The 26935-nt window shown below is 48.8% G+C and overlaps 1 protein-coding gene and 1 long non-coding RNA gene across 5 annotated transcripts in view; one reads left to right on the plus strand and one right to left on the minus strand.

Moving 5' to 3' along the window:
- Nucleotides 1-5816: 5816 nt before the first annotated feature.
- Nucleotides 5817-9066, minus strand: LOC311613942. Of its 2 annotated transcripts, none has more exons than XR_014793559.1 (2): nt 8306-9066; nt 5817-6628 (listed from the first exon to the last, which is right to left on the minus strand). It is a non-coding gene; the product is annotated as an uncharacterized lncRNA (long non-coding RNA). The 2 variants fall into 2 exon arrangements; XR_014793560.1 differs by having other exon boundaries at nt 7225-9066.
- Nucleotides 9067-9591: 525 nt separating this feature from the next.
- UBASH3B (ubiquitin associated and SH3 domain containing B) overlaps nt 9592-26935 on the plus strand; it is a 136277-nt gene continuing 118933 nt past the window's right edge. For all 3 annotated transcript variants that reach the window (XR_014793557.1, XM_084868432.1, XM_084868433.1), the window contains exon 1: nt 9592-9848. Coding sequence is in view for 2 of the 3 variants with exons in the window: in XM_084868432.1 (XP_084724558.1) it covers nt 9721-9848 (128 nt within the window). In the remaining variant the exon portion in view is untranslated. The remainder of the gene's footprint in view (nt 9849-26935) is intronic.

A 26935-nucleotide genomic window follows, 5' to 3' on the forward strand; every position in this document is an offset into this window, starting at 1 on the left:
TCCTGCGGGAATCATTATCTGATCTATTTTTCTTTTGTGAAGAAATGTCTTCATGTCTTTAGCATGGTGAGTGCTGGCTGCATCCCAGACTAGCAGACCTCTTTGGCTCCCTCACATAACAAGCGGCAGCATTAAATCGACCCACTTCCTTATAACTGCTTGTGTGGCTTTTTCAGTTTCAAGAATAAAAATGCCCCAAACACGTCCAATCTTTTCCTTCTTGCCATTAGAAATGATTAAAGGTGGGATTTTAGTGCCATCCAGACGAATTGCCAAAATATAGGAAATACCTGCACTTTCGTAAGCAGTGGAGGGAATGTACACTAAGGAGGCACCCTGATGTTCAATTGTTGTTTGAGATGATTGGCCCATAAACACTACAGTTTCATCCATATCAATCACGTTGGAAAGATTGTATTTAGAGAAGTCAGCATCATCAATAAAGGACTTGAATGCATGGGCTTGCTTAATAACTTGAGTATCTTCCAACCTAAACAATGTTGTACCAATAGATCTTAAAGACAGTTCACTTCGCTGAAGGAAATTATCCAGCCAGTGTTGTGATGCTTTGAAGTCTTCAGGGCTATGTCAAACTGTGGTGCCATTGCAAGGGCAAATTCTTGAATCTGAGCCCTATTCACAACCAAAGCCTTTGCTCTCCTATCAACAACCAATTCACAGATCAGGTCTTCCAGCTCGGAAAATAATGATTGCCCACCTGATCCACACTTGCGCTTTTAGCATTTCCCTTGTCCACTTGTTCAATGAGGTTACCATACTCTGCTCGCCATTTTCAGACCAACCGGATACTCAACATCTTCTCTTTGTAGAAAGAAGTAAGATTTTGGCCCCAAGAGTCTTCCACAATTCCTTTCTTGTACTCCACGGAGCAGCTTTTTCTTTTTGCGCTCATTTCTAGGGGTAAAAAAAGGAATTGGGGTATCAAGGGGGAGAGGGGGATCACTTAAAATGACGCAGGGGGGATCAGAAGGGGGAATCAAAATGGCACAGGAGAATCAGAGGGGGTATTACCATTTTAGTAACCCCTTTTGATCCTCCTGTGTCATTTTGATTGTCCCCTCTGATCCTCCTGTGTCATTTTAAGTGATCCCCCTTCCCCCATCCCTGTGCTACTGAACACCTTCACCAGACATCCCCCCTACCCCTTTATTAGACATTTACCCCCTGGGGCCTGCCTGGTGACTGTCACTGGGCTTGCAGGGGCCTGGATCTGGGCTGGAGCAGGGTCTGCCACTGACTGAGAACCTTCAGTCATCATGATGGGGACCGCAAGCATCAGATAGTGTTACCAGAGACAGACCAGCACTCACCACCTTTGCCTAGTCCCGTCTGCTCTAATCCTCCTGTTCTTCTACACACATGTGAAAGTCTCCTCCTCTCTCCCTCCCCACGCTCACCGCTCACTCAGACCTCTGCTCCATCTCCACACAGCAGTGAGGTCAGGATTCTGCGTAACGTCACTGGTTTCTAGACGCCAGTTGGGGTGGCCCTAGTGACCGGTTTACAGTAAATTAATTTTCATTCTGAGACAGAGCCTAGGGTGGCCTTATTTTTGGGGAGGGGGGGATGCCTTATATTTCACTCAGAAGGAAACCTGTAAGTAGGTCTTATTTTCAGAGGATGTTTGATTTTCGGGGAAACACGGTAGTAACTAGAGGCCTGTTGCAGGAAGATTCCTGCAAGAATAGGGCTTCCTCAAGCCTATTTCTGCCTCAGCGGGCTTCGCTCTTTTCTATGCTGCCTCACTCCCTTCTACACTGTCTCCCTCCCTCCCATCTCTGTCTCCGCTGCCTCACTCCCTTTCCATCACTTCACTCCCTTCTGCAGTGCTAGGCTTCCTTCTATGCTGTCTTCAGTCTTTGCTCTGCACCTGTGTATTCAAATTAACTGCCATCTTTGTTGAGTTAATTTGCATACTTGCTCCTAATTGGCTTGTGGGGGTAGTGGACACAGTCAATTTGCATGTTTCTCTTTTATTAGTATAGATAGGGTTGCCAGAATGACAAGAACAGGAGCAAGGATTAGAAAACCTATTTGAAGAAATAATGACAGATATCTTCCCTGATTTGGGAAAGAAAAAAGTCACACAAGCATGGAGAGTCCAATACAAGACGAACCCAAAGGACCCTCACCAAGACATGTTGTAATTACAATAACAAATGTTAATGAAGAAGAGAATCTTTTTTTTTTTTTTTTTTTTTTTTTTTTTTTTTAATACTTGATTTCAGAGAGGAAGGGAGAGGGAGAGGGAGAGGGAGAAACATCAATGATGAGAATGAGTCATTAATTGGGGATAGATACCACAACCCAGGAATATGCCTTTGACTAGAATTGAACCAACTACCCTTCAGGCCACGGGCGGACACTCTATCCACTGAGCCAAACTAGCTAGGGCAAAAAAAGAAATAGAATCTTAAGGGCTGTGAGAGAGAGACAAAAGTTACTTACAATAGATCTTCCATTAGATTATCAAATGATTTTTCAACAGAAACACATCAGGCCAGAAGGGAATTGAATGAAGTATGCAAAGCATTGCAAAGCAATAGACTGAGTGAAAAAATACTCTATCCAGTGAGGCTGTCATTCAAAATTGAAGGGGATATCAGAAACTTCACAGACAAAAAAGACCAGCAATGCAAGAAACGCTAAAGGTTCTGTTGTAAAAAGAAGAAATAGAAAGGCAAGAAGGAACACAACAACAAAGAATAAAAATGGCAACAAACAAGTACCTATCAATAATACCCATGAATGTAAATGGATTGAATGCTCCAATCAAAAGACATCAAGGGGCTGAATGGATAAAAAAACGTGACCCACATACGCTGAGTGGCCAGTTTATTACGATCTCTGAACACATAATAATCTAGCCACTCAGTGTGTATGGCTGCTTCCCTGTATTGGGTAGAGCTGCTATGTCTCATGGAGTTGTAGAGTGGCCTTGTGTAGTAGGTATCCTAGAGGGTTCATTGGATTAGCGTCCCCTATCATCTAAGTTGGGCACTCCAGGTGCACTCCTTTATGGGCTGTGAGCACAGTATTGTTGTAGTTGAGACTTGATTGCTGTTGGTGTAACTGTAGGAATTCACCTCCAGGCCAATTGGCTGTGTCTACAGTGGAAGAGCTGCTGTGAAGGAGAAACTCCTATGGAGCAAGACTTGTTTCACTGGGGCTTTGGTGCTCACTGAGTCTGCTTCTTGGTTGTGTGGATGCATAGATTTGTAATCTGCTATGGTCTGATGCTGTTCACTGAATGCACTGGCTCTTGGGTCTCCAGGCAGAGTCAACCTCTGCCTGGAGCCATCAGGGAAGAGCTACAGAGAGATCTGTAGATTCTTCCTATTTTTTTTATCAGGTTTGCAAGTGCCCAGGTGAGAGACCAGCTATGAAGCAAGGAAGGCTACATTTTAGTGCTGGATCTTGGGTCTTTTATTGATAGGTTTGGAGCACACTGTCACCAGCTGCAGCTTGTTTGAGAGATTTTAGCAAAATCTGAAGCCTGAGCAAGGGTAGGCCATTCATATGCAAAAGCAACTGCACAGGTTGGGTGGGGCTGCAAATTGGATGGTGTAGGGTCTCAGGAAATCACCAGGGCAGAGCAAACAGAAATGCCTGCCAGTCAGCCCTCCACTGGGGAGGACCCAGCACAGGAATAATGACTTCTGTGAACACCTCTGTCTGGGAGAAAACTGCTCCATAGTTCCTGCCCTGATGGCAGACAACCCAGTTCCTCCACATATGTTTCTGGGTTCCCCAGAAACTCGCCCTGTGCTGTAGCTCAGAGGAAGCTGGACCATGTAAGTTCAGTTCGTGTGCTGGCCCTTTAAGAGAACAGCTGGGTCTCCAGCAGCCTCTGTGTCTCTAAGACCCAGTCTGTGCTGGATTTTACAGCTAGTAGTCATGGGGATTTCTCCTCCTGCTCGGGAAGCCTGGAATGGGGCTATCATGTGGGGCTGGAACCCCTTGGTCCTCATGGGCAGCGCTAGCAGCAGGAACCTCCCTCCTGATTAAAAACAGCACACATGGTGGGAGTTGGACTAGCCCGCTCTGTGCCTCTGCCCTTCCTACAGTCTCAGTATTCCTTCTTTTTTACTTCTTTAGTTGTAGGACTTCCATTCAGCCAGCTTTCCGGTAGTTCTGGATGTTGGTTGTTCTGTATTTTAGTTGTAATTTTGATGTGATTGATGGAGGTGGTGAGTACAGACATTTACCTATGCCACCATCTGGGTTCTCCTGTCTACAGCCTGTTCCTAATTCAGTCATTGGAACTTTTCTCTAGGGCAGAAAGAAAGAAAAGACATGGGACACACCTAAGAAACTACGAGTTCAGTTAACTAGGCCCATCTTGGGCTTCCATGTGCCCATTTTCAGAAGGGCTAACACAATAAGAAAGTGGCTGGGTCAGTAGGGGCAGAGTTAAACAGTGGTCACAGGAATGAAAGAGGCTGTGGCCGAGTGTATTTGACTTCACTATCAGTTCAGGGGTACATGATAATTTGCCTTCTCTTCTGAGGAAGCAGCTTCAAGCTACTTTCCAGTGTCTCCCTCTGCAGGGCAGCTCCCTGCTGTTAGAATGTAGGGAGCCAGGATCAACAGTAATTAATACAAATGTGAGAAGTTTGGTCAGAAGGCTGAATGGGCTTTGATATTCACAGGGCTGAGCATCTGCATTTTATTATCTGCTGCTGACTCAATAGGCAAGGCAACCCCCAAACCTGATGTTCTCTTTATTGTTTCCCTGAACATTACCATTGATATGGCTGTTTGCATTCCTAAAAGGCAATTGTGTATTCTAGTAAATAAAAGGCAGATGGGAACAGAGATTCAGTGGAATTTGGTCCCTCAAAAAAGTTCACAACTGGCTTCCCCCTAATTTCCAAATTTATATTTCTTGTCTTGTGTATTAATTTGCACATCAGCCCTTCCTCCAGGTCTTTGAACCCAGGCCATGCTGGCCATGGCCTCACATCAGAGATCCTGTCAGATGCAAAGTCATCTCTCCTTGTAAAATAACAATATGGACATTTATAAAGCTTTCCCTAGCTTTTAAAAGTCAATACCATTAAATCACAGTGCATCTTAATTGCCAGCCCCCTACCCCTTGCAAAACAATGGCAGCAGTCTGGCTGCTGGCACTAAGCTGAAGGACAGTGAGGTAGTCAGGCTGGGATGTCTATAAAAGTGCCCCAGACAAAACAGGTGTTTGGCTTTCCATAGTGCTTTCTCCAGACTACCTAAAGCTATTTTATATCCATCATTTCCTCCAAGTTTTCCTAGAAAAAGAAGATTTAGAGGTTCAGAAAGAGCAACCCCAAGTTGTGCCTCTGTGGTAGCAGATTGTTTTGAGCTAAAGGCAACTTCAGCTCTAGTAAAGGCTCAAGAGAAGCTTCTGCCCCATCTTAACTACCTAGATGAATTTGAGTAAGGGGTCTTACCCATAATAGAGATTATCTATTGGAAAGGGCAAACTGCTAATAACCGCTTTTTTATTTTCCTGAAATGATCCATCAAAGCCCTCAAGGTACCTTACCCATCCCTAGCTCAGAATGTCCTAGGTACCCATGTTCCCTTTCTGTCTTTGAACCCTGACTCTTCCTCATGCACTTGGGGTTCCCCTGTTGGTTATTTCCTCTTGTGAATCAGTTGCATGTCTACTCGGTTATTAGGAAAGAAACTTGAGGGCAGAAGAAAGCTTCTTTTTCCCACACAAAGACAGTTAATTCAATTTTTCTGAAGAAACAGAGATCCAGCAATTTTGTGTCAAGGGGCATAAAAGGAGTCAAAAGGTGATCATGTTATTTTTTTAAAAATATATTTTTATTGATTTCAGAGAGGTAGGAAGATGGAGATAGAAACATCAGAGATAGGGCATCATTGATCAGTTGCCTCCTGCATACCCCACACTGGGGATGGAGCCTGCAATGCGGGCATGTGACTGGGAATCCAAACAGTGACCTCCTGGTTCATAGGTCAACACTCAATCATTGAGCCACACTGGCTGGGCAACCATGTTATTTTAATGGTTGGTATCTCTTTACCATCATAACAATAGTGGTAAATGGCTGTTTGGACAAACTTTAAGAGTTCAAATCCCGTTTCTACCACTTATTCGACATATGATATTTGACAAGATCTGTTTCAATATATTTGTAAAGTGGCCAGTGATAATATGGTTGTTACTGGTAGGGTGGCCCTACCATTTCTACCTGTTGCAGTCATTTATGTTTACAACAGAATCAACCAGTGGAGAATACAACCCTGAAAGGACACACCTGTTGCAGGTAGATGTGGAGTTCTTGGTTTGCCTCGGAAGAAAGGATTTCCTGAGGCTCCCACAGGAGGCTGAGGTATCATGGAAAGCTTTATTGGTGAGGTAACATCAAGCAGTTCCCTTGCAAGGTCCCACTTCCTTCCCTATGCCATGAGAAAAGTCCCACCTTTTCTTCAGCAAGCTAGAATTAAGGCCACTGCCCAAGCTTCCATTCCATGTCGAAGCACGTCCAATCCAGCATCTTACTCAGCTTGTCTTCCCTGCCATAGTCCATTGAGTGTGGATTCCCCATGGCGCTAAGGCCACATGGTAGGCTAGCTTGGGTCACAGAGCAAGCACCTGCAAGGAAGCAGGAACATACAAGAGAAACAAGAAAGTAAGAATTCTTTGGGGTTTTTAACTAAGAGCTTAACCAATGGATCCTTCGGGGTTTTCTGAGCTTGCAGTGCTCTACCCCCTCTAGCCAATTTTCTTTGTTCCTCAGACCAGACTGACAGACAAGCAGCTTTCCTACATCACCCAGCTTCACTGCACATGCATCCATTTCTCCCCTTATGGGTCCCTTCCCCCAGGGACTTGCAGGGAATGGACTGGCAGTTCCCTGTGGAGTATGATTTATAGTTTTCTGGTGAAGCTACCCAAATAACCATGCTTAAAATGTCTGGCGTCCCATTTGTTCTTTTCCTGTTATTAATATTAGCTAGCTAGTTACAGGAGTGACGTGGTAGGCAGTTGGACAGACATGGGCAGAGCAAGGAAGTGCGCCAGGTACAGAAGGTCATCAGAGTGGAAAGCCCCAGGTGCCGAGCAAAGAACAATGGTGGGGTAGGAGCTCGCCCCCAGGGTGGCCTTTCTCCCTCACATATCACTGGTCATTGGTTTAGACTTCCTGACCTTTCCTCCTCAGAGATAATTAGGCCTCAGTTATATTTCACCTCCAGGTCCAGAAGAGCAGCAAACTCAGACCAGTGTCCTTATGGCTGACCTCAGGACCAGCTGCATTGAATGATGACCCTCTGCCCTGGAAAGCTGCTGAATCTTCTATTCCCCTAACATCTCCACCTTTAAAACCCAAGGCAGACCCTCTCCCTCCGGGAGCACAGCCATGCTTTTCCCTTTCTCCTCCAAAACAACGCCACGCCCCTTCACATTACCATTAGCTTCACTCTGAGCCCCTTCCTTTGACTCCATAACTCATTTCCTCAGCACATCTCTTCTACGAATTACTTCTTCTACCTCTGTAATTTTATAACTGAACATTCTCTTATAGTTGGAGTCTTGGCTTTGAATTCTTTCCTAGCCAGAACCCAAGAACTGAGGATGCTGAACCTAGGTTTGGTCTGACCTCATTGTCAGGCACATGGTGCCCTCCCACCCCTACACCTTATTGAGAGAGTGAGTTCTATCTTTGAGAACCTAAAAGCAGCACTAGCATACAGAAAGGTCTCATTACGTTTGAGTTATGATTTGTGATTTGTGTAGCGCTATGGTTAACAAGAACTTCCACAGGCATTAGTAGCTCTTGACGAGGCTCCAGATCTTGACTCTAAGCCCAGGCATTTGGAAGAAGTTCCCAATATTGGGAAGGTTTGCCATCCTCTACTGAACACATTCCCAAGGAGGATGACTACTAGGTTCTGTCTTCCCAGCCCAGCCCTGTGCTCCATGCCCGGGAAAAGCCCTCTGCAAGGCTCCCCCCAGGAAGTATGCACATTGTTGCTTAAGGCCCAGTAGTTCTTATCTCCCCACTTTCAAAACCTCTGGGTATTCTTCAGAAAACCAATTCTGGGCTAAGAGAATTGAAACTATCATTTTCCCTGGTAAAACTTTTAGATGTCTTTTAAAGCAAAATGAAAAAGCTGCTCATGAATGCTGCTCACCACCCCTCCCCCACACTCCATAAAGGGCCAGGAGCTGACATTTTTGAGGAACCCTGTGTGTGTAAGGAACTATGATGGTACGGGTACAGATGAGGGTGCGGGGCTGAAGAAGGCAGGAGCAACTTGCCCAGCGCACCACTGAGGATAGAAGCTCTGGCCATGCATTTACCAGCTCCACGATCTTCCTCAGCTTCTCCGAGCTGAGATTTCTCATCTGTAAAATTAAGAAAATAATCACACGCATTCCATTGGATCCTTGTAAAAATTCAATGAGTCGGGTCATTTATGTTTAGCACAATGTTTGACACATACAGGAGTCCAGTAAGTTACCCGCGAAAGAGGAGCAGCTTGGGTTTGCTCTGGGCCTTTTCTAAGCGAACCCCTTGTCCCTGACGGAGGAAAATATCATAAGTTACCTCCAAAGGAAAGAACCTTGACAGCTCTGAGCCCAGCTCCTGGGGTGGGCTTGCAGGAGAGGGTACGGGTAGGAAATCCATCTGTTGGAGGTGGGAGTAGTTTTGTCCAACCTATGAAGTAATGTACTGACTCCTCACTGCTGGCCAGGGAGGACCACTCTCTCCGAATCCTTTTATTCACTTGGCACTTTTTCCTTAATGGAATTTGAATACCATTCCTCTGAATATCTCTTCCAGGCTTCTGGGTACCTCCTTCCTCACCCTCCTTCCACTCCCCACTTCCTCCTTTCCCTCCCTCCTCCTCCTTCCTCTTTTCATCTTCTCCTCCCTCTTCCTTTTTCAGCCCTGTGCTCGCCTCCTGCCTCTTCCCTCCGAGACCCCAGTCAGAGGTCCCACTCTGACCTCACTCTCAGTCTTGGAGAGCTTGGCAGGTTTCCAGTGTGACCAACTGTCCGCCGGCTGGAGGAGTCGGTCTTCAATGGCTGTAAGGATCCTCTGTGGTTTGCCAGGTCTTTGGGAAACAAAACCTTTCATCTGGCCTCTGGCTTGGCCTTCTAGTTCATTAAGTCATCCATCAGTTCACTCCATTTCCGTTATTAACCCTATCTAGAACCACATGAAATTCGGGTTGGGCTGATCTGGTGTCTTGCAAGAGACACGGAGACGGTCGGGCGCTGGGAGCGACTGCCCCAAGCTCAGCGCACGCAGCCAGCCGGGTGGGAGCCGGCCCGCCACCCTCGTCGCCCGGCGCGGCCGCTTTAAGGAAGGGAGGCCGGGGCGGGAGGGAGGGAGGCCGGGGCGGAGGGAGGGAGGCCGGGGCGGAGGGAGGGAGGGAGGCCGGGGCGGAGGGAGGGAGGGAGGCCGGGACGGAGGGAGGGAGGGAGGCCGGGGCGGGAGGGAGGGAGGCCGGGCCGGAGGGAGGGAGGGAGGCCGGGCGGCGCCCACGCGCGGCTCGGTCCATTCAGAAAGTGCTCACCGCCCCGCCCGGGAGGGGGCGCAGCAGCCCGCCGCCTTCCGCGCGCCTCCGGCTCGGACGCCCCGCCCCGCCGGCCCGGTCCCCGCCCCCGGACGGCCGGGCTCGCGCCTCCGTGGACCGCGGGCCGCGCGGCGGGGCCCAGCACGCCGGGCGCTCGGCATGGCCGCGAGGGAGGAGCTGTACGCCCAGGTGGCCCCGCGCCGGAGCCGCCAGCCGCGGCCGGGCACCGTGAGGCACGGATCGGCGCTGGACCTGCTCCTGTCCATGGGCTTCCCGCGGGCGCGCGCGTAAGTGCGGCTGCAGCCCGTCCCCCCGCCGCTCCCCGCCGCTCCCCGTCCCGGGGCCGCCGCTCCCCGTCCCGCGCCCCCGCCTCTCCCGGTCCCGGGGCCGCCGCTCCCCGCCCCTGGGGCCGCCGCCGCTCCCTGTCCCGAGGGGCGGGGGCGCCCGTGTGGCGGGGCGGGGGCGCCGGCAGGGATGCCCGAGGGCGCGGGCGCGGGGCGGAGCCCCTGGTACTTGCCCAGAGCCTTTCCGCTCGCGGGGCTCAGCCTGTGTCTCAGCTGGTGTGTCCGGGCGCCCCCAGGTCCCCAGAGGCTGGGCCGTGGAGGGCCGGGCCCTCCGGGACCGAAGCGCAGGGGTGGTCGGCCCGGTGTCCGGGGGCGGGAAGGGGCCGGGGCTGCGGGCCGGCGCTCCTGCCGCCTGGGCTCCAGCTCCGAAGCCGCTAGGCTCCGTCCCCTTCGAGTAGGAGGAGCGGCGGGTGGGGCTGCGTTCCCCGGTGGGGAGGAAGGGACCGGGAGAAGCGCTTTCTCGGGGGACCTGGGGGCTCGGTTAGTGGTGGATGCCAGCGCTGACATGGGGTGTTCGAGAGGAAGGAGGGGAGCGGACCCTCTGTCCTGGTTCCCCGGAGGGCGGGTGGGCAGGGCTGAGCGCGCAGGTGGCCGCCTTGCAGCCGGTGAGAGGCCTGGTCTTCACAGGGGCAGCAGCAGGAGTCTCTGGAGCTGGGCATCCCAGATTGTGGGCTGGCACCAATTCTAGGCGGCCTGCTCCCTGGGTGCCTGCAGCTCGTAGGTGGGGACACTGCCTGGGAGCCGGTGGCGCTGCTTCCGAGAATTACATCCCCTGAAGGGGGAGCTGGCAAACTTCACTGGGAAGGCAGAGGCCATGAAAAGTGCCCTCCCCTGCAGGGTGCCCTCTGGCAGGCCTTGTTTATTCTTTACTAAGCTGGCTGCAACCTCTACATAAAAGCAGACCCTACTTTTCCATTTCACCCTCTTGCTGGGAAGCCATGGAATGGACCCAAGCTTCTCTTCCACTGGCCTCCAAGCACTGGGCCTGGTCCTGATGCCGGAGTTGTAGGGACAAGATGTGGGCTCTGCAGGGGAGTGTCCTGTGGGATGATGGATGCAGTGCGCTGTCCTCAGGAATGGGATGCAGGGGCCGGAAGTCTGCTGGACAGGGCTGCAGAAGTAGCACCGGCAGGGGCATTTTCCCTTCAAGAAATGAGGCCAGTGTTAGGACTTAAATTGTTTAGTCAAGGGAAGAAATACTTAACTGCTCAGACCATCATGTTTGCCATTCAAGCTGGCTTTAAAGGGATTTCTTCCTACTGTTCTGGGTCCAGGAATCTGGTCCTTGTCCTGACATTCGGATGATGGCTTAATTTTTACTTGCTCACCCCCTGAGATCTCATAGTAGTTAGCATTCACCAAGAACTTTCTATGTCCAGTTCTAACTTTACCTGTTACCATTTTATCATCTTAGTCACCCAGTGAGAAGGGAAACTATATGCCCGTTACATGAGTTGGGAAATGGGTTTTGAGAGGTTACATACAGCGTCACAACAGGGAGCAGTGCATTGGGGATTCACACCAGGCAGTGTGCCTCATGGCCAGGGCCAGGATAGAATGAGTGAATGTGGATAAATAGGTACTGAAAGGCCTGGTACAGAGTGGGCAGCCATTAAATGTCAGTTACTACATCCGTTTCTGTGGCTTCTGTAACAAGCTACCACAAATTGGGTGACTTAAAACAACATACATTTATTCCCTCATAGTTCTGGAAGACAGAGGCCCTAGATCAGCATCACTAGGCTGAAATGAAGGTGACAGCAGGGCTGTGCCCCACCTGGAGGTCCTTGAGGAGAATCCACACCTTGCCTCTTCCAGTTCCTGGGGACTGCTGGCATTCTTTGGCTAGTGGCCACATCACTCTGGCCACATCTCCATGGTCACATTACCTACTCCTCTGTCAGTCAGATCTCCCTATCTCTTTCCTAAAAGACACCTGTGAATATGTTTAGCATCTTCCTGGACGATTCCACATGTCACAGCTACTATTATTGCTACTAGCACTGCCTCTCTTTACTGAAAAGCTGAGAGTGTTCTGTCTCCTTCAAATTCTCTGCCTCCATGTGGGCTGAGCCCTTGGCATCCCTGACCTAGTTCCACTCTCCACCTAGGCTGGTATCGCTTCCACTGGCCTCCAAGCACTGGGCCTGGTCCTGATGCCCGAATTGTAGGGACAAGATCTCTTCTACTCCCCCCAGAAAGGCCGATGTGGTCAGCCTTCTTAACAAAACTCAGGTCAGTGAGAAGGGACCACCGAGATTTCAGAGAGTAGACTGTTAACTATTTTACACGGTTGAGAAGAAAGAGAGCAAGAGTGTTAGGCTTAGCTTCCAAGAAGCCTCCCTTTTAGGCCTTAGGCATGGAGGAAGGAGCAGGATGACATGGAAGGCAGGAGAGAGCGGAGAGGTCTCCTGGGATGAGGATGACTTGGCAGTGAAGGGAAGGAGGGATGACTCTGATGGAAGAGAGCACAGTGGCAGCCAGTGCTGTCAGAGAGCTCAGGAGCCAGGCCCATTCTAGTCGAGTGGCCGGTGGTCTTGGAAAAGCCACTTGCCCCCTGGGCCCCTTGGCCTTCTGAGGGGCACAGTGTTGATCTATAGCTGCTTCTTCAGTGCTTGTCTGAGCAACAGGGAGGAAGACCTGAGCAGGCAGGGGGACCTGGGCTATGCTCGCTCCAGCTCCCATCCCCTTGGACCTGTGCTGACTTCCTCTCCACCTTAGGACTTTTAGCTCTGCCCAGACTGTGCCGGGGAAGACCGGGCCTTGGGGGAGGGGAGAGGAGTGGTGTCTGTGTGTGAGCAGTGGAAGGTGGGGGTGGGGAGATCTCAGGAAGAAAACTTTCAAGGAGTCAAAATAGCCTACCCTTCTCTTTTTCTTTTTTATCTATGTCCAATAGTCTGTTCTGTTCTAAAAGTTCTAAAAATAAAGGCCCAGCTTTGTCAAGGCTGGAGCGAGGTTGGTGGGAAGGAAAGGACAAAGGCTGAGGTGGCTGCACAGGAACTGTGGAGAGTTGTGGGCATAGCCCTCTGTCAGCCCTCTCCCCTGCTTGCCTTCGCACTGCCTGGGGGTGAGGCTCTCATCTCTTATCTCTTATCTTGTCTCTTCTGTAGTTTGTGGCCCACTGTGGAAGTGAGTCTCTGAACAATGTGTTTGTGGAGTCCTGGCTGATACAGCTCTGCCTTTTGTTGATTTTTGTTTGTTTTTGATTGGGGTTTGAGGCTACCCCTGGCTGGTACTTTATCTGTAGCCAAAGGCTTTAGCATGTTTCCTAATGATTGAGAGATATAATCTCTGAGAGATATAACCTTGCAAAAGGATATTGTAACCCAGGGTCAGATGACCTTCCAGTTCAGCTTCTGTCTGACTACTAGCTGCTTTTAAGTATTCTGTTCAACGCCTTTTTATTAATATGCTGACCAGGCATCGCAATACCTGTCTTCAAAAGGCTTTGAAAAGACAAAATGATATCAGGGCAGGAAAGGACTTGGAGAAGTTAAAAGTGTAATCTGGGTACAAGAAGCATGATTATGATATTATTGTGCTGGGTTGGGTGTGAGGGTGGTTGAGATCCTCAGCCAGGAGTCCCAGGTGCTGTTCTTTGTCGTTTCTCCTGCTGAGAACATCTGGACAGCGCCCAAGGCACGAGAAGACCACTACAGGAGAGAGTTGGAAGAAGTGCCTTTGACTTTACCCTGGACAGGAAGCTGCTTTAGCTGCAACCCCTGCCTGAAGATAAAGGAGCTCGAAGCTGGCTGTGCAGGAGTTGAGAGGAACTTGGAGAGCCCATGAGTAAAAATATCCAGTGTCTCTGGCCTTCTCCAGCTTATCTGGCAATTGACATTGGTTCGATTCCCTGAGAATACTTGGCCAACTCGGCATTTCTGAATTGTGGCGGATTCTGGGTGGGGCTACAGCTGCTTTCCCAGGTGGGTTGGATAGAAAGAGGAGACAAACCATGGCGCCCAGGCGCCCAGGCACCCAGGGGATCTTACAGGTGGGTGCAGCAAGGAAGTCTCCACCCAGTGGCCAGCTGCCCACAGCACTCCCTTCCATTTGTGTTATTTTACAGTTGAAAAATTGCTCTCATTCACTGAATATCCCTCTTGATCAGCGCAGCAAACCCACGAGGTAAAACTCACAATTAGAGCCTCATTTTAAAGATGAGTTGAGCTGTGATCGGTTTGACTCAGTGGATAGAGTATCAGCCCATGGACTGAAGGTCTGGTTTAATTCCAGGTAAGGGCACCTACCTTGGTTGCAGGCTCCATCCCCAGCCCTGATAGGGTTTGTGAGGGAGGCAATCAATTGATGTTTCTCTCTCTCCGTCTTTCTCCTTCCCTTCTACTCACTCTTAAAAAAAAAAAAAAAAAAAAAAAAAAGAAGAGAAGAGAAGAGGCTCTGAGGAGTGAGGACATACCCAGCCTGGGCTATGTCTCCGGGCAGCCTTGGGCTACAACTGTAAGTCCCCTAGACCCGGTTCCAAAGGAAATACCTTGACCTGTGCTCTTTCCCAGCTTACCCAGGTCTCATTTACATGCTATATCAGCCTATTCAGAGGGTGGTCAGTTCTGATAGATGAGCACATGAGGAATCAGCACCACAGACGCAGTATGTGCCCTTCACCCCTAAAAGGTTTCTCGTGCTCCTTTGCTGTCAGGCTCTGTGCACCCCATCTCGGGCAGCGACGACCCAATTCCTTCCTTCTAGATTAGGGGGCATTTCCTAGGCTTATGTGTAAGTAGAATGGCGCCGTGCTCACTCCCAGGCCTGCCTGGCTTCTTTTCTGATATTTTTGAGACTCGGCCGTGATATTGCTGCATCCGTAGCTTGTTTCCTGTGACTCATGCGTAGATCCTGACGTATGTTAATATGATAGGAACATAATTATAACCTTTGTACAAATTCCTATGAAAACTTCCTATTACATTCCATTTTTTTATTGTTTAAAGTATTACATATAGTAGTATATATATATCTCCTTTTCTTTTTCCCCATGGACCTTCCCCCAGCCTCCCCCACCCCCTATCCATGCCCTCATCCTACCCACCCAGAGTCTTGTGTCCATTGGTTGTGCTTATATGCATGAAGACAAGTCCTTTGGTTGATCTCTTTCACCCCTGTCCCAACACTCCCCACCTTCCCGATGTAATTTGACAGTCTGTTCGGTGTTTTACTGCTTCTGTATCTATCTTTTTGTTCATCAGGTTATAATGTTCTTTATTTTCCATAAATGAGTGAGATCAGGTGGTATTTTTCTTTCATTTTCTGGCTTATTTCACTTGACATAATGCTCTCCAGGTCCATCCATGCTGCTGCAAATAGTCAGAATTACTTTTTTATAGCAGCGTAGTATTCCATCTTGTAGATGTCCCACGGTTTTCTAACTCACTCATCGGCTGATGGGCATTTATGCTGTTTCCAAATCTTAGCTATGGTGAATTGTGCTGCTATGGACATAGGGGTGCATATATCCTTTCTTATTGGTGTTTCTAGATTCTTGGAATATATTCCTAGGAGTGGGATTATTGGGTCAAATGGAAGTTCCATTTTCAGTTTTTTGAGGAAACTCCATACTGTTCTCCACAGTGGCTGCACCAGTCTGCATTCCCACCAACAGTGCATGAGGGTTCCTTTGTCTCCGCATCCTCGCCAGCACTTTGTTGATTTGTTGATGGTTGCCATTCTGACAGGTGTGAGATGGTACCACATTGTTGTTTTGATTTGCATCTCTCGGATAATTAGTGACTTTGAGCATGTTTTTATGTGTCTCTTGGCCTTCCTTCTGTCTTTCTTTTGAAAAGATTCTATTTAGAATCTTTCTCTTATTAAGTTGTATAAGTTCCCTGTAGATGTTGGAGATTAAACCTTCATCAGTGATAACATTTGCAAATATTTATGTTCTCCCATACAGTGGGCTTTCTTGTTGGTTTGTTGAAGGTTTCTTTTGCTATGAAAAGCTTTTTATTTTGATGTAGTCCCATTTGTTTATTTTCTCTTTAGTTTCCATTGCCCTAGGAGTGGTATCTATAAAGAAATTGTTTTGGCATATGACTGAGAATTCTCTGCCTGTGAATTCCTCTAGTATTTTTATGGTTTCCCATCTTATGTTTAAGCCCTCTATCCATTTTGAGTTTATTTTTATTTATGGTTTAAGTTGGTGGTTTAGTTTCATTTTTTGGCATGTATCTGTCCAATTTTCCCAACACCATTTATTGAAGAGACTGTCCTGATTCCATTGTATGTTCATGCCTCCTTTGTCAAATATTAATTGGGCATAGTGGTTTGGGTCGATATCTGGGTTCTCTATTCTATTCCGTTGATCTATATGTCTGTCCTTGTGACAGTACCAGGCTGTTTTCAAAGGCCTTGTAATACAGCTTGAGTTCCACCTACTTTGTTCTTTTTTCTCAGGATTGCTGTGCTATTTGGGTTCTTTTTTTTATTCCAGATGAATTTTTGTATAGTTCTTTCTAGGTTTGTAAAATATGCCATTGGTATTTTAATGGGGAGTGCATTGAATCTATAGATTGCTTTGGGTAGTATGGACATTTTAATGATGTTGATTCTACCAATCCATGAACATGGTATGTTCTTCCATCTGGTTATGTCTTTCTCTATCTCTTTTTTTTCAGTGTCCTATAGTTTTCTGCATATAGGTCTTTTATCTCCCTAGTTAAGTTTATTCCTAGGTATCTTAATTTTTTTGGTTCGATGGTAAATGGGATTACTTTTTTCATGCCATAAATTTCTTGGTGTTAATTTTGTATCCTGCTACATTGCCGAATTCATTTATTAAGTATAATAGTTTTTTGATGGAGTCTTTTGGTTTTTTTATGTATAATACTAGAGGCCTGGTGCACGAAATTCATGCATGGGAGGGAGTGTGTGTCTCTTAGCCCAGCCTGCACCCTCTCCAATCTGGAACCCCTCGAGGGATGTCTGACTGCCCGTTTAGGCCCGATCCCCATCGGATCGGGCCTAAGCGGGCAGTCGGACATCCCTCTCACAATCCAGGAATGCTGGCTCCCAACTGCTTGCCTGTCTGCCTGTCTTCCTGATTGCCCCTAACCCCTTCTGCATGCCAGCTTGATTGATGCCTAACTGCTTCCCTGTTAGCCTGATTGCCCCTAACTGCCCTCCCTGCAGGCCTGGTCACCCCTAACTGTCCTCCTCTGCAGGCCTGGTTCCCCCCAACTGCTCTCTCCTGCAGCCTGGATACCCCCCAACTGCCCTTCCCTGCAGGCCTGGTCACCCCCAACTTCCTGCCTCTGCAGGCCTGGTAACCCGTAACTTCCCTCCCCTGCTGGCCTGATTGCCCACAACTGCCCTTCCTTGCAGACCTAGTCTTTCCCAACTGCCCTCCTCTGCTGACCATTTTGTGGTAGCCATCTTGTGTCCACAAGGGGGCCACCATCTTGTATTTTGGAGCCAATTTGCATATTACTCTTTTATTAGATAGGATAGAGGCTGGTGCATGGAATGGGGACCATTTGTTTTGCCCTGAATGGTGTTCTCTATCAGGGTGGGGGTTCCCTTAATGATGTTGATTCTACCAATCCATGAACATGGTATGTTCTTCCATCTGGTTATGTCTTTCTCTATCTCTATCTTCTTTCTCTATCTCACGGGGTGGCCTGGGCAAGGGGCCTGTAGTGCTTTGCAGGCTGGACCCCCCCTCCCCTCCCACTGGGGACCCAAGCGGAAGCCCTGGTATCTGGGATTTATTTATCTTCTATACTTGAAACTTTGTAGCCTTGAGTGGAGGCCAGGGCAGGCCAGGGTGGGTCAAAAGCTTGGCTTTCTCCATCGCCAGGGCAACCCAAGCCTCCTGCTACTCTGTGGCCATAGCCATTTTTGTTGGGATTTATTTATCTTCTACAATTGAAACTTTGTAGCCTTGAGCAGATGCCAAGGCAGGCTAGGAAGCTTGGCTTCCTCCATTGCCGGGGCAACCCTAGCCTCCTGCTCTCTCCAGCTCCATGGCTGCTGCCATCTTTGTTGTGATTTATTTATATTCTATAATTGAAACTTTGTAGCCTTGAGAGGAGTCCAGGGGTGGCCAGGGTGTGTGGGAAGGTTGGCTTCCTCCATTGCCAGGGAAAACCAAGCCTCCTGCTGACTCCGTGGCTGCAGCCATCTTGGTTGTGTTAATTTGCATACTTGCTCCCGATTGGCTGGTGGGCATGGCTTGTGGGTGTAGTGGAGGTATGGTCAATTTGCATATTACTCTTTTATTAAATAGGATCATGTCATCTGCAAATAACAACAGAGTATATGCTATACTTCTTCTTTTCCTATTTGGATGTTTTTTATTTCTTCTTCTTATCTAATTGCAATGGCTAGTACTTCCAGTACTATGTCAAACAGGAGTGGTGAGAGTGGGCATCCCTGTCTTGTTCCTGTTCTTAGGGGAAATGGTTTTAGTTTTTGTCCATTGAATATGATGTTGGCTGTGGATTTATCATATATGGCTCTTATTATGTTGAGGTACGGTCCTTCTATTCCCACCTTGTTGAGAGTTTTTATCAAGAAAGGGTGTTGAATTTTGTCAAATGCTTTTTCTGCATCAATGGATATGACTATGTGATATATGTTGGTCTTTTGGGGTTCATTTTGTTTGAGACTCTTGAATTTCTTGTATTTGTGTGGGTTTTTCTTCCCTATCAGGGAAGTTTTCTGTCATTATTTGTTCAAACAGGTTTTCTATTCATTGCTCAGTTTCCTCTCCTTCTGTGACCCTATTATGCAGATGTTTTTCTATTCTGTGTGTTGTCCCAAAGTTCCCTTAGGCTCTCCTCCTGCTTTTTAATTTTTTTTTTTTGTTTTTTGTTTTTGTTTTTGTTTTCTGGAAGCTGCTCTACTTGGGTATTTTTTCCTACCTTATAGTTTAGCTCACTGGTGCAGTCCTCTGCTTCTTCTAGGCTACTGTCCATGCTTTCTATTGAGTTCGTTAAGCATCAGTGCATTTTTCATTTCTTCTTGGTTCTTCATTTTCTCTTGGTTCTTACACATATTGTCAGATTTGTCTTCCTTTCTTTTCATCCACCTTATGACCATTTCTCTGAATTATTTCTCTGACAGGTTGCTTGTCTCCATTTTGTTTACTTCCTTTTCTGATAATGCCTGCTTTTTTTTTTTTTTTCCATATGGGGGCTGTTTCTTTGTCTCCTCATGATCTCTCTTCTCCCAGTGCCTGGTTATGTAGTTCTCTCTCTCCTTTTCCCAGGCAAAATCTGACCTTTCCATGAGGGCTTGTAGAGCTACTCTGAATCCGCGTGCTTGCACTACTTGGTGACGGGTGTTCTCCTCAGCTCCCAGGATTTGCTGCAACTCTTCCTGTTACATTCTAATGATACCTTAGCTTCCAGACCCCTTTAGTGATCACAAAGCAGATTTATATACATAATTATAGTCAAGTTTAAGACATGGTCATGTCATGAGAAAGCTGAGTTTTGGAAGATTGAGTGTCACATAGTATCCTCTGGCGTTGCAAACTCTAGTTGCTTTTCACCGAGTAGACAGTAATTCTCAGAGCTGAGGGTTTTGCTTTTCAAAGAGACAACAAAACTAGAGTATCCTATGTCTCCTGCCAGCTGTGCTCCTGCCAATGACAGTAGTGGTGGGTCTGTCAGCAGGCATCTGGGGGGGGGGGTGTGGGGTCAGAGTGGCCCTCTTCTCGACACCTGGAGAGACACTGTCATCACCTGCCTGATACCCTGAAGTCTGAACTTGTGACAGCTATTTACACAGCTTGGGTTCAAATCCCAGTTCTGTCTCTTAGCAACTGTGTGACCTTGGGTGAGTTGCTGAATCCACTGAGCCTCAGTTTCTCTGTCTGTAAAGCATTGACGATTTTAGTCTAACTCAGCATTATTGTGAGGCTCAGGGTGCTGTTTTATGCAAATAATTGGGGAATGCCTGGCGTTGGGAAGCCCAGTGAGGAGGCAGGTGTGGCTGCTCCAGTGGCATTTTATTCTGCCGGCTCCCTGTGTGCCTGGATTACCCTCTACTCTGACAGCTCCCTCCACCCACTGCACTATGCTCAGGAAGTAGTGTGGGTAGAGGCCTCTGGTAGTGCCCTTGGCACGTCAGTCCTTTCTCCAGCCCTGTTCTCCAGAGCTTCTCGCTGTAGGTGCCTGACGGTGCCAGGCCTGGTGATGCAGAGCTGGCTCCAGTGCCATCCACGCTGCTGACGGCGATAAACAGCCTGGGTTGGGGATTGGAGGAGGGCCATATGGTTGTTTTCTTATTAGTCTCAAATGGAATCGGAGTCCAGCCCTGGAGAGGAAAAAAAATAAAAACACACTATGAATGGCTCCTCTGCATGGGGGAAGCAAAATCTCAGCAGATGAGAAAATGCGCTTTAAATGGCAGTTTTACCATTTATTCTGTTCATCAGAATCAGAGGGAAGACGTAAGTGGGTTGCATGAAAGTCATTGGTGATAAGTGTGGGGGGGGGAGTCTCTGGAGTTGGATAGAAAGTAAAACGGATGTACACATATGTTTATGTGTAAGGTGGGTGTCAGGGGGTTGACAGTGAACATGTTAACAACGAGGGGACTGGGTCTCTGCTCGGTGCAGTGGTGGTGCTCTGAGGGTGGGAAAGGAGGAACTTACTTATTCCAAAGGCATGTCATCAGGCATGTTATTGTAGATGCAAAAAGATGACAGACAGGCTTAGGTAGGGTGAAGATTGACCTTTGCAAGTGAACAGTACTGGCCTAGGACATATCTAGCTGCTTTTAGTTTTAGTTTCAGACTGACCTATGGGGTGACTGTAGGTCTCTGAGTTTGTAAGGCTGCACACAGGCCTCCCCTGGGTGTGGTGGGTTACTGTGTGGTTCGTTTTTTTTGTCCACAGTGTACATAGATCTCCCAAATTCTTCCCAGTAATTGGGAGGAGAAGAGGGTGTCTAGTTTCAGGTCTGGCCCTTGGGAGCCAGCCGTCCCATTGGCCCTGCTCCTCAGGCCACTCAGCAGTGACACAAGGAAAGCAAGTGGTCAAGTCGTCCCTGCTCCCTCGGCGCTCCCTGTTGCGCGCCCCGCCTCCCCCCCCCCCCCCCTCTTCTGCTCCCCTGGCTCGCAGTGTGGGGCTGTTTGAACTCACATGGCCTGGGTGCGCCTGGTGCAGGGCTGACATCAGCCGCCGCCTCTCAAGGGCCTTGCGCGTTGGGTGCCGTGGGGGTGATGTGGGCAGGTGTTTGGGGCAGGGGAGAGGTATATACTGCTTCAGGTATACTTATCTATTTCAGAGTGTCTGGCTTTTCTGTTTTAATTTTAATTTTATTTTGTTTTTCCCTAGAGATTTATTGTTAAACAAGAAGCCCGGTGCAAAAATTTGTCCACGGGGGGTGGGGGGGTGGGGGCGGAGAGGAGGGTGCCCCTCAGCCCAGCCTGCACCCTCTCCAATCTGGGACCCCTCGAGGGATGTCTGCTGATCCTACTGGGATTGGGCCTAAACGGGCAGTCGGACATCCCTCTCACAATCCAGGACTGCTGGCTCCCAACTGCTGCCTGCCTTCCTTCCTGATTGCCCCTGACCGCTTCTGCCTGCCAGCCTGATCACCCCTAACCACTCCCATGCCAGCCTGATTGATGCCTAACTGTTCCCCTGCCAGCCTGTTTGCTCCCAACTGCTCTCTCCTGCAGGCCTGGGTCCCTCACAACTTCCCTTCCCTGCAGGCCCGGTTGCCCCCAACTTCCCTCTTCTGCTATCCTGGTCACCCCTAACTGCCCTCCCCTGCAGGCTTGATTGCCCCCAACTGCCCTCCCCTGCTGGCCATCTTGTGTCCACATGGGGGCAGCCATCTTGTGTGTTGGAGTGATGGTCAATTTGCATATTACTCTTTTATTAGATAGGATTCTCTTCTTCCTTTAAAGAAAACTCTTCGGAACCGTTGCTATTCCAGAGTAAAGAAACAGGAAGAGTCAGACAGAGGCAGCAGCTACAGGAATGGCTTCCATGGGAGGCATTCGTATAATTTTCCAATCGGTTCATAATGTCTTCCTCGCCAATATGACTGAAGTGCTGGTTAAATGGGAGGAGCTCAGTGCCTGGATTCAGCTCTTGGAGGTGCTCCCGGGCACCTTTTTAATTAGAGGGCCAGCCCCTTCGGCAGGGCCACCAGCCGTTTGTGTAACAGCCTCATGTGGCCTGTGTCCCATTGGAAACCTTGTACCTGGAGCACAGTGGCAGGGAGCTCCCCCAGGCTCGGGCCCACCCCGGCGGGAAGCAGCTGTGTGAGTCCGGGCACAGCCACAGAGGAGCTGACAGCACGGTGGCCAGAGGCAGCCGCGCGTCAGGTTTTGCCGGATAACCCTTCTCCACAGTCAGGCAGCAGCCTTGTTTAGAATCTTGCTTCCGAGTTGATTGAGCCTCATTCACAAATATTTACTGTGAGCATGCGTTCGCTCCTGTTTGTTCTCTTCTCATGGGTAGGAAGCGCTTGGAGAGGAGAGCGTGGGCCAGTTGCTGCTGCGTGCAGTCTGTCTAAACAGACAAGCTCGCCTGGAGCTGCAGGGCCACTCTGTCCCCTGGGGCACCTGTGTGCACTCCTCACCAGCCTGAAGCCTGCCCTCCCTCCTCCTTTGCCTCATCAGAGTTTGCCTAACGTGGAGGCCAGTGCAGCCGGAATTCGTTTGGCTTCCCTTCGCTTTCCTTGTCGGTTCCTCCTCCCGCCTCCGTCTTTTCCCCATCCCTCTCCCCGAAGCCTCAGTACGCTTCACCAGTGAGCCAGCGAGGCGGTGCGACGGTCCCTAGCTGCCTGCAAAGGGCCTGAGTTCGGGTCCAGGGTCTTTAGCCACCTCCACGCACAGCGATCTTTTCTCCTTGGAGCCTCTTACCTTGACAATGGAAATCTTCAAAGAGCAAGACAAGAAAAACAAAGCAAAACATGGTATCTGTCTTATCTCCCTGGCAAGTTCCTGGTGCTGCCTTTTTTCTTAATGCACAGGCAGTCACCGTGAATTTACAGGCAGCTAGTATAGCCCCTCACAGTAGGTGGGGTTAAAAAGATAGTTAGGGATGATATCTGTCCTCAGGGCTTCTTGTAAACTAGTATCAGAAACAGAGACTTATCATACAATGTGGTACCAAAGACAGACACAGTAACCTGTGAGGACATGAAGAGGGTAATGCAGCAGACAGACCTGAGGTAAGTGTTAAAGTGCAAATAACACGAGAGCAGTGTCCTTCATAAGCTTAAGAAGTATGAGCTTGGGAAGATCAGAGACAGTTCAGGGTAAGATAGAGGCAGACTGCAATTTAAACGTGGGCTTCTTGAATCATCCTGATCTCCTCCCACCTCAGTCTCACCACTGCCACTGCGCCCAGAGCAGCGAGTCCCTAAGGTCCTATGCTGTGATCTGGTTTAGAAAGAAAAAGAGACATGTTGGATATCACACACACACACACACACACACACACACACACACACACCTGGCCATACTTGGGCCTGGGTTTAGATTGGACATTATTTTATTCATTCTCCCATTAGACAATTTACTTGGTGCCTTCGTCACATGCGAGGAACTTGTTAAGGATGTGAAGATTGTCTTTCTTTAGAGGTGCTCAGCCTTCTGAAAAAGAGAAAAACATCTACACTAACAAAAGGGTAATATGCTAATTAGACCAGGTTGACTGGACATCTTCTAGACTTCCAACTTCCTTCCGGGCAAAGCCATGGTGTGGGGGCTGAGGCAGAAGCAGTTAGGGGTGATCAGGCTAGCAGGGGAGCAAGCAGTTAGGGGCAATCGGGCCAGCAGGGAAGCAAGCAGTTAGGGGGCGGCCAGGCTGGCAGGGGAGCAGTTATGGGGTGACCAGCCAGCAAGGGGGCAGTTAGGGGGTGACCAGGCCATTAAGCAGAGGTAGTTAGGGGCAGTTAGGCAGGCAGGTAGAGTGGGTAGGGGTAATTAGGCAGGCAGGCAGGTGAGTGGTTAGGAGCCAACAGTCCCAGATTACAAGAGGGATGTTCGACTGCGAGATGGGGCTAAACCAGCAGTTGGACTTCCCCCAAGGGGTTCCGGATTGGAGAGGGTGCAGGCTGTGCTGAGGGACCCCACACACCTCCTGTGCATAAATTTTGTGCACAGGGCCTCTAGTAGACCGTAGAAGTGATGCAATATAATTAGTGTCATAGAGATTTGAAGGACCACAGGAAAAAATGATTCATGCAACCGGAAGCTGAGAAGGTGATAGGCAAGAAAGTCGAAGAATTGATGTTCTAGGACAGGCAGAAGGGCATTCGGTCAGAGAGGACAGTGCAGAGTTCACTGTGAGAAGCCCGCAGAGGCAGTGGTCTCGCCCTTTTTAAAAGCATGTGTGCTTGTGGGCATACCACCCCTCTTGTGCCACACGATGAGCAGACGGGCACAGGACTGTGCGCAGGAGTTAGTACAACAGCAAGTCGCTGCTGCCCCTGCTCCTCGCCTCCGCCCGCTGCTGCATGGAAACAGGCAGGGTGCTCCTGCTCCTGTGCGAGTGTGGGCCTCCTTGGGCAGATGCACAGGCATTTGCCTGGTACTAGAGTTTGTGGTCAAAGTGATGTACATTCAAATGCCTATTCCATGTTGGGCAAGTTACTAAACTCTAAGATTCAGTTTTCTCATCTGTTAAATGAAGGTAATGTATCGGCCTCAAGGGCTGGTTATAATGATTGAGATAATAAATATAAAGTAGTTAATGCAGAGATAACTCTTTTTTAAAAAAATATATATTTTAAAAATTGATTTTAGAGAGGATGGGAGAGGGAAATAAAAACATCAATGATGAGGGAGACTCATTTATGGCTGCCTCCTGCATGACCCCTTCTGGGGATCAAGCCTGCAACCCAGGCATGTGTCCTTGACCAGAATCGAACCTAGGACCTTCAGTCCACAGGCCGACACTCTGTCCACTGAGCCACACCGGCCAGGTCAGAAATAACTCGTAAGTGCATAAGTAGTGGACATGGTGGGTGATCGCAGGGTTTAGAACTGCATTCTGTGGGGCACAGAGGGGACTCTGGGTACATGTCTTTCTAAATCTTTGGTGAGTGTTGCTTCTAAGTTCTTGCCCAACCTCTTTAAGTCCTGGGGCTTAGGGATAATTTAAGCAGCGTTCCACTGATTGGACGTGCATTCTGGGAGGGACGAAGAGGCGGGGGAGCTGTGAGAATGTGGACGGGCTCTCTTCCTCTTGCAGAATCCTTGGTGCCACTCCTGTCTGCCTGGCCTCACAAGTACCAGAGCTGCTCTCCTCATCGCAGTCCCTAGCATGCCATCGTGCAGTAATGAAGATTGGGGGGGGGGGGGGGGGGAGCAGGTCCTGAAAATCCGCTGATTGACGCCAGCCTCAGGGGATCTCAGACCTCACTCATGTGGGTGGCACTTTGTGTGTCAAGACAGAACTTCTGAAGTTCTTGCCTTCCAACTAGTGGCCCTGGGCGTGGATCTGTGCCCATTGAATGGAAATTAATTAGAAGAAACATTTTAATATCTATTCGCCATTTCTCTATAATAGAGGTGTCAGAGATGAAAGAAATTTAGTAAAATGTATATGAGAATAATATATAAATTGATTAATAAATAAACAAAAACAACATAACAACAAAGACAAGATATAAAAACAACAAAAACATAATATAAAAACAACATTGATAAAAACAATGACTCATAAATTGATTAAACCTATTCTAATATCTCTGTATACCGCATTAGGAGTGAAAACACTTTGAGAGTGCTTGACTAATTTCCCTTGAGATGAAGTATTTACAGCTTTAACTTTGATGTCACATGCTCTTCGAACTGTAGAGAAGAAACATACCAGTCTAACTGACCATGTCTGAAAACGGGTTCAGGTGGGAATGTTCCTTTCTGTCTAGAGCTTGTCCCTGTGATTTATTAACAGTCATCTCAAATGCTGGCATCACAGGAAACTGTCTTTGGATTAATTAAAATGGGAGGCCAGTGTCAGATGGGGACAAATCAATTCTTGGAATCAGAACAACCGAGAACTTTATATTGTATCGTGCATGTGCGAGACAACATTTATTTTTAAATTGCCACTGCTCCTCATATGTACCAACTGGTCAGTTGGTTGGACATACATATGTACGCCCAGTCACCTAGCCTTTTATGTGTGTGTGTGTGTGTGTGTGTGTGTGTGATCACAGGCTTAGAGCTCTGAGACTAAATAGACAGCCATGCCCTTTTGCTGTTCAGCTGCTTCTGGCTCCTAGTTGTCTGGTGTCACTTCATGGCCAAGACTTGGAGGGGAGGGGAGGTGGTAAGTGTGGCTGTCTTTATGGCTGGGCTGCCAGCTCTCAGCAGGTGGAGGGGGAGGTGGGCTAGTGAAGGGAGAGTGATGGATGCCAGCAGCACCCTCCAGCGAGATGGCCTGTGTGCCAGGCCCTGGGGAAGGCATTCCCATGAGTGGCTCTTGGGAAACCTGAGCAAATATAGAAGGCCGCTGCTTGCCGGGCAGCTGGCTGTGAAAGGTGTGGAGGTGAAATCTCATTTGAATTTTTTAAAAAATGTCTCCTTTCCATTTAAGCAACCTGTAGAACTAGCTACTGCTTCTCTGAGTTGGCCTGGGAAACAGGCAGTGTGAGGCTAAATATGTTTAGTCAAAAGAGGACTTCAAGGGATAAGGAAGCAGCCCAGGCAGGGCAGAAAGATCCTATTCGTTCAGCCAACTTGTCCTGAGCATGAATGGCTCTGCCGGGCACTGAGGGGTGGTGCTGAGTGAGGGACAGATGTGAGTGAGACCGGGCTCTGACCGCAGGAGCTCCATGCTCTTGAGGCAACAGCCTCAGACAGTGACGTCAGGGGCCGTGCTGAGGAGATGGGCAGGGGGAGGCTCTCTCCTCTCACGGCCGGAGGGCGGCCCTGTGCACAGAGGACGCTTCAGTGGTGGCTCTAACTGCTGGGGACACAGATTTCAGTTTCCCAGGAAAAAAAACGACAGTTGGAAATCCTGGCCCAGCGGGCGCTCTGCCTGCGGAGCCGCGCTTCCTGCCCGGCCCGGCCCGGCCCGGCCCAGGGTCCTCAG

The sequence above is a fragment of the Pipistrellus hanaki genome (assembly GCF_964339955.1).
Source record: "Pipistrellus hanaki genome assembly, chromosome: 19".
Taxonomy (NCBI): Eukaryota; Metazoa; Chordata; class Mammalia; order Chiroptera; family Vespertilionidae; genus Pipistrellus; species Pipistrellus hanaki.